General features: G+C 38.1%; 1 protein-coding gene across 1 annotated transcript in view; it reads right to left on the bottom strand.

The window, feature by feature from the left end:
• Nucleotides 1-14,662, bottom strand: part of PARD3 (par-3 family cell polarity regulator) — a 722,486-nt gene that overhangs the window by 202,661 nt on the left and 505,163 nt on the right. The window contains exon 20 of the mRNA XM_011956182.1: nt 5,643-5,874. Coding sequence (XP_011811572.1) covers nt 5,643-5,874 — 232 coding nt within the window. The remainder of the gene's footprint in view (nt 1-5,642; nt 5,875-14,662) is intronic.

Here is a 14,662-nt window from a genome sequence, read left to right as displayed (position 1 = left end):
AACTAAATAAACAGTCTCTGTCTCAAATTCTGGGAAGCCATGAATACTGAAACTGTGAATTAAGGTTTCTTACAAGAGAGAAGGCTTCAATCCATAGTAAGGACCATTGGAGATCCACCTGCACTAGCATTGGATCTGTGATGTAAACAGTTGGTCGGGCAGAGCCTTTGCAGAAACATTTATGAAAGAGCGTGGCCTCAGCAAACCTTGGGATTACTATGTGCCAAAGTAGCTCTGCTTTTTTCACACAGGAAGAACTTGCTGGTTCAGCCATCTAAGCACAGAAATTTATTTTCCTAGGCCACCAGCCCCGCAACCGTCCATTTTTTGTCTAAACTCTGTAACCCACAAAGGGACTGAAACCTTTGCCAAAACTGGTCCATCTGGTCATGAAATCTATCCGTTGCATCTCATCCCTGATGGGTGACTGTACCAGCCCACAGACCTCTTTGCCTCTGCCTTGCATCACCTGTGACATCTGCCTGTGTCCCAAGTCATTGGTGGTTACACAACACAACCAAATGGGTGGTGGCCCTTAACAGAATCTTGAAAACTCTGATTCTAACATCCAGTGGGTGTGTGCTGATGATTTCTGAATACGCCAGCAGTGAGAGGACTATGGTTTTCCACTATGAAAAGGGGCCAATAAAGAAAGGAAAGAGAAACAAACATATCTCTGCCTTATCAAGCAGTAATTTAAACCCCAAGCTTGAAATCAAGATCAAAAAGTTCCAAATGGATTAATAAGGAAATTATTAAACCATCAAACTGCTGATGTCGTAAACAAAATTCGTCAACAGCCACTAAGAATTCATTAAAAGTAAATTTATTGTTTGTTTAAAAAAAAACAACAACTGTGCAATATGTGCTGCTCAAGACATGTTTTGAATCGCTTTGTTGTTCATCTCTTCTCGGGCTTCAGTTTGGCAAGGCTAAATGAGAGACATGGTACAGACACACAATTAGTATAGGTGAGGAAAGCAACAAGAATCTGTGTTCTTTTCTCAAATGCCTAGGATGTATAATCCAAACTACAACATGCAGTTTTAAAACCTGATCATGTTCATTGTGTTCTGAAAATGATCATACTCTAAAAAGGAAAAGAGAGCAATATATCTGATTTCAACCAAACAAGGTTACAAACTAAATTATCTATTTCCTGTTCAAAACTGAATAAAACAATGCTTCGGGGACTCAGGTAATCATTTTAAATGTAATTGGAGGATTCAATTTTAATGGTAATATTGCAACATTACTTTTGCTTTAGCTTTCTGCAGTGATAGGTTCTCAGCTATCACATATGGACAACAGCTAGAAATAAATCTGAGACATGTACAATAAGGTCGCGTCTAAGAACCTTCAATTTTAGAGTACATACAATTTTATGATATTCAAACAATAACAGTTCCAATTTTGCAGCAAAGCAATATCAAATACACTTACTCTAGGGCTCACAAAAAGAGAGCACATGATTTTAATTTCTTAATATCTGAAAATACAATATTTTAGTATCTTGCTGGTTATTTCAATTTGGAGATTAAAAGCTAAGGCAAAACCATGTTGCTTAAGAAGGCTGCTTTCCTTTAAAAACGAATACATTTAAAACATTAAAAAACATATCTCCCTTCTCCTAAAGTACATACTCAATTTCCTCTTTCATGACAATTTCGTATAATTGAAGAATTCTCAGAAATATCCTCCAGCATTAAATTTGAATAGCTGAGTATCTGAGAATCAAACATACACAGACTCAAACTTTGTGCTCCCCGCTCTGCTCTGCACTCTGCACACAGAATGATTACATTTACAAGTCATGTTTACCTGTTTTGTAAGCACACTCAGGTTTCTCAGATACAAAGCCATTTTAATTAAGGTGACAGACGCTCCTTGTGTGCAAAAGATGTAGTATGTACGAGGAGAAATTAATACAGGAAAACCTTTGCATTTGTTATATGATTCCTTATAGATTTAAATTTCTGATTTAAGACTTGCATTAAGGCGGTATTTGTAGTTCGTATACTCCATAATTTATAAACAGAAGAGTGATTCATATGACTCACAACATTCTTTCCTAGAGCTGTTTATCAATAATTAAAGCATCTTTGTGACTACCATTCAATGTATGAAACAGAAAACCATGCTATCTATATATGCCAATGACTAAAAAAAAATTATCTACTCATTTCCTCTGGTACAGTATTTAAAACAAGGTCTATCTATTTGACTCTCACCATATTTAACCAAGCATCACAGACAACCTGCTGGGGTAGGAACAGTGTATGAGTGGGGTTTGCGGGGAGGCAACAGGATGATGAGGGTAGGACAGGATGGTAGAGGGAGGAGAGCCTATGAGCCTGTTTTTAAAGGAAAATGTATTACTTCCTCAAGCAGACTAAAGAGAAGAAGCTCATAGGCTGCTATATTTACCTACAAATCTAGACTCCCAATACCGAATGTCCCTTAGCCTTTTGTTTTCTGAACTACAAGAAAGAAAAGCATCACAGACGCACCCCAGCTTTATACTTCAGACCTGCATGATCCTCCATACGTGAACCCTCTTGCAAATCATACTAAGAAATACATACATGCACATGCATGTTCTGATTAAGCTGTTTAAAAGCAGCACTGCTAAGGAAACCACATCCTAGTTTCCTTAAAAGAACAAAGAGAAAGGAATAGACCAATTTTTAAATCTTACTGTAGTCCCCTATGTTGTTAGGACAGAGAGAAAAAAAGAAGGAAATGTAAAATAATCAACCTGAAAGTATATTCACCTCAAACAATCAGATCCAGTAGGTATGGAAGGAAGGTAGTTTAAGAGAATGTTTCAAAAAATCTAACAGTGCTTTAAGAGTCTTCTCAAAGACTAATGACTACCATCATCGTGTGAAGGAAGGATCAAGAGCCAACATTCAGTAACAAAAAAGCTATTTCCTGTTTAATACATTATTCTGAACTCATATTCAAGGGGCAATATGTGGCAACCCACTGGGAAAGGGCTGGTGCAGCGGTTTGCAATCTGATAGAACCCAGCCGTGCCCGGGGGCACTAGACAAGATGCTGCCACTCTGGTCAAAGGTATTTACATTCACTGTGGGGTGCTGTGTTGCTCTGCTAGGAGAAGGGCTCTGTTTTGTGGAATTCCATAGACTTCCTGGTGTAAACACTGTACCATGGCAAATTTTCAGCTATCAGCATGACGTCACAAAACACAGGGCTGGGAAAGCTGCACAGTCATCATTATATAGTATTAGCCCCATGTCCATGCCATAAATGCAAATAATGTCAAAAGTAGAGATCATAGTATAGCAAAAATAATTAGGAAGTCATGTATTTTGAGTATTAATTACCTTTGCTTTTTAGATAATGTATTTAATTTTTAATAATGGCTATGTTTGACAATCAGCTTGCGAAGTTTCTAAAAATTGATCAATTGGCTCTTGCCAGCCAAAGCGGGCCTGACTCCAATATACCACTGATACCACATACCTAAAAAAGTATGAATGTCTGTTATTTTCTTACTAGTCATTCTTAAACACTGGGAGACTATCAGCCTAAATTTTGAGGGGGGGGAACCTTCAGCCCCTGCACCTGCATATAGAATTTTATTTTCAAGAATATGCACAGTCAACTTCTTTATCATAAAGCTGGCTTTCATTACAGGTTATGGGTACAGGCTATAGATACTGATCTAGAGAAAGCATCATGTAATGCTTGACAGGACTTCTAGAAGAAAGAGAGTTGTGTGGTGGTGTTCTTCAAGGTCTCTTAGAAACAGTACACATTTCTCCCACACTCTGCTCCTCTGGCCCCAGATAGAGAGCTCTACCACAGGCCTTTCTTCTGGAGTTGCAAGCTACAGAAAAAGATCACTTATAATTAAAGTAATTCTAAGATACTAGAAGTATATTTTTTTATTCCATAACCAGAACAGAGCACTTTATCACATAAATGTTGGCCAATGAATGAAAACTAACAAGCCGTTAGCTTTCAGTAAGACATCAGGAGAGCCCCTGGAAGTGAGAATGTGCTACAAGTCTCAGGGGAAGGTTTCTCGCATCTCTAACCCTATAATTTGAAGAAGACAGTAGTACAAATTCCTTCCATGTTAACTGACGGGCAGCAGCCTTATTTCTGTGCACTGTGGAGGTGCCAGTTTATGAGCTGTCAGTCTGCACATACGGAACAAAAAGGCCCTTGGCTAACACAGAAACTGAAATAAAGTGGCAGTTAGAGCAATTTCTTCCTGTATGATTCTTGGACACAGAGTATAATGAAGAAACATGATCTGACTGAAAAAGGATTCAGGGGGAGCCCTATATAAACTAGAAAAACTCTAATGAAAAACTATGAAAATCTCACAGTTCTGAAGCACTGAGAGACAAAAATCTAATCATACTGAAATAAAATACTGCTCATAGACTAGGCTTTGTGTTAATTAAGTCTAGAGTTAAATGTCCTTCTTCTATGCACTTAATCAGACATCTACAGAACACATCTGTTGAGCTATGTAGCCTTCAGGCTGGGCAATGGTTCCTCGACTTTCCAGGTCTGACTATCTATAACTCCCTGAGTTATGGAGGTTAATTTCAGGATTGTAAATCAACAAATTCTATGAAAATGAAAACTGTTGTTCGCATTTTGCAATTTTAAAGTAAGTTTTTTAAAAGGAGGGGATCCATAATGCAGGATAACTACTTTTGGAAAAGTCAAATGGCTGTGCTTTATGTTTTCAATTTTAAACCACTACCTTGATATGTTTAGGGGTTTAATTTATGGAACAATCAAGCAATCTTTATATTTAACATTAAATGCCCGAATATTATAAATTATCTTAGATGAACGTTTATGGGAGAGTTGCAGTGCAACTTCTGAACAACTTGTCACTTTTATTGTATGGCAATGATTTGTAAAAAATGATATGCTAAGTAATCCTAGAGTATAATTTAGGGGCACAAAAACAACTGTCAAGAAACAGCCAGAGACCACATTTAATGAAATCTTTACAGACTGAAGTAATAAGTATTAAATTAATCAACACAGCTTAATTGAAGCTCTATTTGTAACATTTTTTATTAGACTTGTTATTAATGAACCTTTAAATGCTACCACTAACTTTAGTTCTATGTTTAAATTTAAATAATGAACCATTGTTCACACACAAAAAAGAACAAACATGCTTTAATAGCCCTTTGTCTCACTGGCGCTTTCACTCTTACATATAACTAAGATACAGACATGTCCCTCCTACCTCTCAACAATTATTTACATGGTTTGGCAAGATATAATCATTTAGGCTGCTAAAATAGTCTGAAAATACCTAACATGAAATCCAAAACAAAGTAAAAATGAGGTAGGAAAAGATTATACAAGAATTTTGGTTGATCTCAAAGATAATGTTTTCAAATCTGTGTTTTTCAGTGCTTTTAATTTTTTTTTTTTTTTCTTTAGAGATTGGAATGATCTGTTGCCCAGGCTGGATCTGGAATCCTGGGCTCAAGCATTCCTGCCAGCTCAGCCTCCTAAGTAGCTGGGATTACAGGTGTGCACTACTGTGTCCAGTTTTTAGTACTTTTTTTGCTAAGTTCACACTCCTGTATGTTTAAGGAGATTTGGGATTGGGATTCTGGGTAAAGACTTACCTGAACATGTCTCCCAAGCCCTTCAGCATTCCCTTCTTGGCTTTCATTTTATCCTTCTCTTTATCTCTATCTTTCTTCTTTTCTTTTCCAGTTTTATCCTTTTTTCTATCAGTCTTATCACCTTTCTCTTGGTTTCCATTCATTTGTCTCTCCAGAGAGTGGGAAGGCTGATCACTGGCTGTGGATACAGACTCTCTCCCTGATCTTGAACTTTCTTCTGTGTCTTCTTCCACTTGGAAGGAAAGAAAAAAAAAATAGGGACACAGTGAACCAATGCAACAAAAATAATAAAGCTAAAATATATTCAAGGACTTTACTTTCCCATACTTTTACTGCAGTATGGCCCTGCCAGCAACATGGATTGCAATGTTGTTTAACTTTGAGTAGAATTAAAATGGAATATGTGATGTGGATGCCTCCTATGTGAAGATCATGTGCCAAGTCAGTAGTAGCAGAGAAGCAGCTTCCTGGTGGGATGCTGATGCACCCACAGAAACACCCTCTAAGAATCAGATTGTACACTCCTGGGGGGCCCAGCAAGACCTTGTTATACAGAGCAGACATCTAAGGGTCCCATGTACTATATTTGCAAGATGAAAAGAAAGAAAACAAGCAGCCCTTCCCAAAGTGCTTCCTTTCTTCTTGGGTAAGAATAATGCAGATATACTCTGGCCCCTCATTAATTTGTTGGACTACACCATTCAATGTCAGCACAAGGACTTCTTTCCTCAGGCTCTCAACATATCCTGCTGACACAGAAGAACAGATTATTTTGGCTTATATCTACAACAGAACAGATCTGCACAGCCTCTGTAACTTTTCTTTGCATAAGGCCAACATCAGAAGTAAATGCTACCATATATTCTAATCCTAAACAATCTTGTATGCCTATCTGCATCATGGCAGCTGAACAGAGGTAGAGGGAGCCATGAAAATGAGTAAATCAATAAGCTCACTTCTCTGGACTTTGCAGATAAAAGATCTTCTTAGTGATAACAACATTCCATTCCTTGATCCAACACTTAGTAAGCACATGGTCCAAGGGCACTTCAATACCCCAAGCTTTTTGCAGTTGAAAGAATGACAAGTAACTGAAGTAGGTCTCTACCTACCAAAAGAGCTTTAAACACTTCTCCATTAAGTAAGGAGCAGAAAGGCACATATGAACAGCCACTCTCAGAAATCTTCTTTCGGGACTGGTCAGCTAAGGTTCTCCTCCAAATACAGTGAGAATTATAGGGGCCATAAGGTTAATTACTCCGTTAATTCTGAAGTCATTTTTCTTTTTCCAGCATCAACAAAGAAAGTATAGATCAGTATTTCTGAGCTTCTTGTAACAAAGAGCCAAAGAGAATGGTTCGGCCTCTTCCCAAACTTTTGCAAAGAACTGACCTCCAAATCAGGTTAATATATCCTCAGTAAAATTCAGTCCTTCCTCTTCACCAGCAAGGAGCACTTTCATTAGCAATACACAGTTATCATGGGTATAATAAGACCAGCTAAAAGGATCCCAATATCTTAGATTTCTGCTATTAAACCCTCACAAATCTGAAAAGAGACTATCAAATTATGGTACAGCTATGCCCAAGTAACACAGTTGTGTTTTTTTGTTGTTGTTGTTAAAAAGCCAGCTATTTGTCATAATGCAAAAAACAAAGCTCCGAATTTTTTTTATATTTATTTTTTATTTTTTTTTGAGACAGAGTCTTGCTCTGTCATCCAGGCTGGAGTGCAATGATGTGATCTCAACTCACTACAACCTCCCCTCCTAGGTTCAAGCCATTCTCTGATCTCAGCCTCCTGAGTAGCTGGGATTACAGGTGCCCACTACCATGCCCAGCTAATTTTTTGTATTTTTAGTAGTTTTGTATTTTTAGTAGTAGAATTTCATTATGTTGGCCAGGCTGGTCTTGAACTCCTGACCTCGTGATCCGCCCACCTCGGCCTCCCAAAGTGCTGGGATTACAGGAGGGAGCCACTGCACCCACACTTTTTATTTTTTTTTCTTGAGACGGAGTTTCACTCTGTCACCAGGCTGGAGTGCAGTGGCATGATCCTGGCTCACTGCAATCTCCACCTCTCCAGTTCAAGTGATTCGCCTGTCTCGGCCTCCCAAGTAGCTGGGACTACAGGCACACACCACCACACCCAGCTAATTTTTGTATTTTTAGTAGAGACGGGATTTTGCCATGTTGGCCAGGATGGTCTTGATTTCTTGACCTAATGATCCACCAGCCTCGGCCTCCTAAAGTGCTGGGATTACAGGTGTGAGTCACTGCGCCCAGCCCAAGCATATAAATGACTTCAGAAAGGTTAGCCTTCCTCTGTACTGTGAGTTATCTCATTGTAAGCCATTGTCTTCCTCCAAAGGACATGGAGGCTTTTAATAAAATTTGTTCCTTTTCCTCTCTATTAAGATATAAATAGTAATTGTGCAGGTTTATTAGAAGAAGCCAGTTACAACTAGAAGGACATAGTGAAAATCCATAATCTTGCAAATAATACTGAGTTCAGGCTATAATTTTTTGTGGTGTACACAGAGCAGGGAAAGAACATCCTGGCAACTGGCCCATGGGCTTCCTAATTATGTGTAGCCTTTTCAAATGAGAGCTCCCCCAAAGACTGTAAATATAGTTCAAGCAGGGTTGTATGTTGCTTAATGTCCTTGAACATGGCTGTGTTCTATCTACTTGTGAACCACTACTTCAACTCTTTGAGATATGGGTGTGGCCACAAATGTGAGATAATTGACCAAATAATTACCGAACGATTCCCAAAAGTTCTCTGGAGCTGTGAAAACCTAGGTACATTTGTACACTCAAGCTAGATGCTTGTGAATGGATGCTAGTGAATTTTGTATAATTCCTGTATGGAAACCTCCTTTCACCTATACTTCCAAAGCCCTTTCTTTGTACAATCTTTGATTATTGCACTTCTCCTATGATATCACGTACATGTCTCCCTCCCATTCTCTAAGCTCTTCAAATGAAGACTGTGGGGCAAACAGCAGCTGCTCATAAATGGCTGCGTAAATGAAAGACTTTTGGTAAAAACTGACTTGTGACTTTATCCTGACCAAACTTTATTTAATTGCCAGGTATCACCATTCCTCTAGCTTTAGAAAAATGACTACTGTTCTCTCATCAAGCCTGACAAGACCAGCCACAATCTGACTACAGTAACACGAGGTAGGAATGCTCATAGTATTCGGTTTAGCTCTAATTGGTTTCTGGTATATTTTCATGCTATTATTGTTAGTGCTATATGCATCATTTAATAGATTTTGCGACCCTCTACAATGTCTGAAACTATAAACAGAAAAATGAGCTCAATAAATGTAAATGATTCAGTCTTCCACAGCAACCATTATCATAAATCATGAATGGAACGATCAGTAGTGATTCTGTTAGTTTTCTGCCTAATAGTTTTGGCAGAAGTTCAAGGGGCATATGTCGGCTCTTGGCTTGGGAACAGAATAATGGTAGTGCCTTCACAACTCACTATATGCTGAAGTCATGTTTGTTGCCAATTCTTTTCATATTCAAAATAATTTTCTGGTGTATGTAACGCAACTTATTTTCTAAAGTATGTTAAATATAGTATGAAATCATTTATTAGCTTCAGGTTTTGTAACCTCATTTTATAACATTAAAACTCCTACCTCTGTTTCCTGGCCCAAGCCAGTGGACTCTTTAAAATGATACTTGCACATTGGAGGATTCTTTATACTTGTTCTGAACATTCTAGTTTAGATAATATATTATCACAGAAAATCTTCTGGGGGTGTACTGATTTAACTAATCCCTTTGAATGCCAACTAATTAAAAATATTTAGCAATATGTAGCTTCATATGTATAAACATAAGATGTTCTTTTAAAATACTGAATTATATATACTTCAAATTCTGAAATTATTTGATAGAGAAAAATCTTTACCCTGTTCCTATGCAGAAATATTGTAGTTTTAAAAGCTCAAATAAATTGGTTACACATGCTTAATTTTTGAAAAAAAATATACATATTCAAAGTCACTGATGTACTAGTCAGATTTTAGGTTTTAAAATAAATCTGTACATTTAATACTAGCTTTATAATAAGGTACATAAAATGTCTTTATTCCCTTAAACTAAGAAAACATATGCATGTAAACAATTTTTCAAGTAAGAAAAGTACTAGTAATATATCAGCAATAAATGGCTTGATCTATTGTGTTCAGACAGCAAATTACAAGGTAAGAACTAATCATAAATCTACATTTAGATAATGTGCTATTTTAAGTGCTATATACATTTCTTGATTTTTTTTCTTTAATTTTGCTCACTTTGACAGATTATTTGCTTTCCTTTTGCAGAGAGCCCGCACAAAGAGAGATGATTATCTCCTTCCAAACAAACAGAACTTTCTATTTTTGACAACACTTCTGCCTGTTTGAACCTGCTCTATGTACTAAACTATCAGCTACATTTCCATGTGGTCACCTACAAAGACGGACACTTTCGAGTTTCCTTTTTTAAAGAAGGTAGAGCATGAAGCTGACTATTTCTCTTTAATGTGGCACAGTCATTCTGCAATTAAGACATACCTAATTACCATGTTTTCAACAGATGCAAATGTAGCTCAATTAAAATTCTAGTCCATGCTACAAATTAAGTCACTCAACTCTGAAAGGTATCATGTTAGGACTGGATCACCAAGAACTTTGGAAAAGATTGGGCATTTACGTGTTAATGATGATGGAGAAAATGACTTTGGGTTTTCATTGAAGTACAAAGTTCTGCAGCTTCTGCCATAAATAATCTATTTCTATCTAAACTTTACAAACATTTTACGGTCAAGGTTGATTCAAAGCCTCAAGGTCATTAGAGTCTATTTTTTTCCCATTGAGAAGTGATGCTACTGTTGATACTGTTGGCTGCTTATCCAAAATCCATTTCTCCCTTTATTCTTCCTAATAGAACTGTGTCCAGAAATGCAACCTAGCTCCAAGGGGTGAATTCATTATTAAGTTTATGGATGCCATACCCCTGCAGATTTGCCAGTCCAAGGTTATCAGACCAAGAGTGGCCCCATTGGACTCAATGGACATATTCCATGCTTAGGGAGAGGGCTCATTCCCTTCTGTTGGACAGGAGTAAGACAGTAAAAGGCCTCTGAGTCCTAAAATTACCCTATGGATAGCTGAATTATGGAATTATTTTGTGCGTAGCTGACTCATGGATAGCGGAGCAGAAGGGGCAGAAAAATGTTGGGTCTTTGGAGAAATCTCCCTGAAGCTACCCAACTCTAGAACTCAAGTTATGCAGGAAAATGTATTTCCTTATTGTTTGAGTTGTTCTGAGTTGCACTTTCTATTACATACAGCTGAAAGCATCTTAAGAGGTATACCGCATAAAGCAAGTGTTAGAGCAGCTGTGGAATATCTATTGTGTTATTTGTCCTAAGTGTATAATTTAGCAATAAATATCATTTTAGGTAGCTTTGGCAATTTTACTTGATTTAAATAATTTGTTTAGATTTGCTACTAGATTAAAATGAATTGTTCAATAGGTACAGATAGAGATATACAAAATGAAAATAACCTAGTATTACTTTCTATTTAAAACTCAACAATACTCTCCTCTGAGGGAGAGGCCCCAGGAAGCATCATTAAGTACTCACTGAGCAATTAAATGAAGGACTGAATAAGCAGCCAACAATATGAAGAACTGCCCTTTGTTGCACCCGATTAACTACGAACTACCCTAATATTAGGAATACTTAATAATAGGAACACAGATTCTTGAGCAATTTACAATTTATATTGAAAGATAAAGGATGAAATGTAAAAATTCTACACAGGATGACTCAGTCTTCACAAGCTATATTCTTAAAACAAAACTTTTAAGTTAAAATGAGACATTCAATACAGAAAATTTCACTGGATTTGGTAAATCCACTGACCACTACCAATTTCTATTAGTGTTAGGTAAAAAGGTAACAAAACTAAATGAGGACTGGACTTTCAGTCACTGAAAACTGCTGCATAGGAATCAAGAACGTTGGGGACATAAACATTGTTTTTATTTCTTATTTTGGTGGAATACTTTGACTTTGGAAGAGAAAGAAAGATGTAGGAAATGAACAGCTAGTGATACACAGATGGTGTCGAATAACAGGATCTGCTGTTCTGGACTCTGACTTTTAACATTAGAATGATGAGCTCTTGGCAGCAGAAAAACTTAGCTTTTTCTGAAAACCAAAAAAAATAAAATAAAATAAAACCACACACACACAAAGCTGGCATGAAACAGGAAGACTTTAGAGCTTTTAGACTAATACATGGGATGAGAAATAATAACTGATATGATGAAGACTGTGAGAAGGTAAAAAGCTATGAAGGAATCAAGTGACATTTATTAGTGATACTGTAGAGTGGTTTCAGCAACTGGGAGAAAGTTCAAATAGATGACTCCTCAGACACTCTACTCTAAAAATAGCTTTATTTCATTTTTAAAAAACCTTTCAATATATGTGGGTGAAAGAAGAAAAACAATAGAATCACTCTTTTAAAGGGTTATTACCAAAAACCTTTCTTCACTTTTACTTGACATTCTAAACTTCTCTTTAACTCACCCCCACCCCAAAGGAAGCAGGTAAAATGCTCCCACAGATAATGGTAGAATGTCACCTCCATTATCCCTCCCTTCCCAAGACAATGCTGCAAAGCAGTCACAATGAGGGTCACACCCTCAATTTTCTGAACCTTTGCAAATTCGCTTTTAGTGTCCAATTGATTTTAACATTCAAATGATGGCCCACAGTGGATGCTGTTTTCTGTCCATGGGGACAATTTAAAATGAAGCCAAAGGCTTTTTAAAAACCAATTCTGACCAAAAGGGCTGGCTACACAACCGAAATGACAGCATTCCTAACCCTACATTTGGAATTGCCACTAAGAATTTTATTTTAATCAAGGAGTGAGCTTAACGTACATAACATCTGTTTGAACAACATGCAAACTATTACTTATGGTCAAAGAAAGAGATTTCAGGCCACTGCTCAGACTCTTTTAAGTGAAACACAAAAATTAACAGCATAAAAATGTTTAGAGATTATAAAATAGTAAATGGCTAGCAATGCTTTATTTTGCTTTTGTGTGTGTGAGCAATCAGAATGCCTGCTCCCCAAAAGCGAGTGTTCTTAACTACCATGAAACATAATCTATATTGAGTGATCCACAAAAATTTCCTGATGTTAAAAAAATACTTGATACTAAAAAGTCTTGGATGCACTGTGTAGAATCAGCTGGAGCTTGAGAAAAACTAGATTGTCGGGGAAAAGTTTCTTGAAGAAGGAAGATGACAGTATAATATACACACATTAGAGGGTTGGGGAGAAAGAAGATACACCTCATGAAGCGTGCACCGCATGGCATGGTCAACGGTAAGCACGGACACTTGAGGGGCTGTGAGAGTCAGAAGGTAACTGCAGAGCTCACTGGGCACATCTAGAGACAGGTGGCCCAGTTGGGAGACACTAATAATACCTTCTGATATTAAATAATGAGGGTCGGGCCCGGACTGGAAGTAAGGGGTGAACATTAGATTACATGTGGAAAGATTAAGAAAGCTTGGTAATGGAGTGGTGACACAGTGAGATGATGAATCCAAGTTTCTGAGCCTGGAAGTGCTAATGAGAGAAATCACATCATCACCATCCATCTTTGTGTGCGAGACACTAAGCCTGTAAACAGTTTCTTCCTTTGCTCTGGTACTACCAAGCATCATCACTCACCTGGATTATTGTTCTACTATCACAGAAATGAGCTCCTTGACCTGACGTTGCTACTTATCATCCCATCCCGATAAGCCACCCTCTACCCCAGAGTCCCAACAATCATATTATTTTATTTGAAATGCTAGTAATTTTAAATAATCTGTGATCTGCTCTCTGTCCACATCTTTTTCTTTTTCTTTTTTTGAGATGGAGTTTTGCTTTGTCGCCCAAGCTGGAGTGTAGTGGCACAATCTTGGCTCACTGCAACCTCCACCTCCCAGGTTCAAGCAGTTCTCATGCCTCAACCTCCAAAGTAGCTGGGATTACAGGCATGCACCACCACGCCTGGCTAATCTTTGTATTTTCAGTAGAGATGGGGTCTCACCATGTTGGCCAGGCTGCTCTCAAACTCCTGATCTCAAGTGATCCACGTGCCTCAACCTCCCAAAGCACTGGCATGACAGGAACCTACATCTTAAACCTCACTCCTCACTATGCTCTCACCTGCCCCATACGCACCAACCTAACAGAACTACTGCAGCCCAGAGACGGCTCCCCATTCCCTATGTTCCATATTTCTCCGTGCATCCAGTTGAAGACTCTCAAGCGGTAACACTCAACTCAGCCAATACCTCTCTTCTGGAAATCTCCTCCTCTACTTTCCTCTCCTCCCTAATTCCACATCAGCTGGGCACCCCTACACCACCCCCTCCCCAGGGTCACACTAACCTACACTCTACCATGGAACTGAACCACACTCCTTATCAAGTGCTCATTTATCCACTGGGTTGAATCATCCCCCAACCCTGAGCCCTTAGGAACTAATAGCCTAAATATCAGACTTTAGGTATATACTTACTTCAACACTTTGCAGTAGTTTTAGCGCAATGGGCTTTCCTGTTTGGAAGTGTGTTTCATATTCTAGAAAAACCACAGGACTGAGAACTAGAAGACATGTATTCTAAGATTCAGTTCCTAAGTGTAATCTTAGTCAAATATATAAATACTGTTTCCTCTTAAAAAATGGGGCCTGGTGCGGTGGCTCATGTCTGTAATGCCAGCACTTTGGGAGGCCAAGATGGGCAGATCACGAGGTCAGGAGTTCAAGACTAGCCTGGCCAACATGGTGAAACCCCATCTTTACTAAAAATACAAAAATTAGCTGGGCATGGTGGCACATTCCTATAATTTCAGTTATTCGGGAGGCTGAGGTAGAACTGCTTGAACCAGGACCTGGGAGTTGGAGGTTGCAATGAGCCAAGACT

This window comes from Colobus angolensis, unplaced genomic scaffold, assembly GCF_000951035.1.
Source record: "Colobus angolensis palliatus isolate OR3802 unplaced genomic scaffold, Cang.pa_1.0 Scaffold41, whole genome shotgun sequence".
NCBI lineage: Eukaryota > Metazoa > Chordata > Mammalia > Primates > Cercopithecidae > Colobus > Colobus angolensis.
This window is presented reverse-complemented; position numbering and strand designations above follow the sequence as displayed.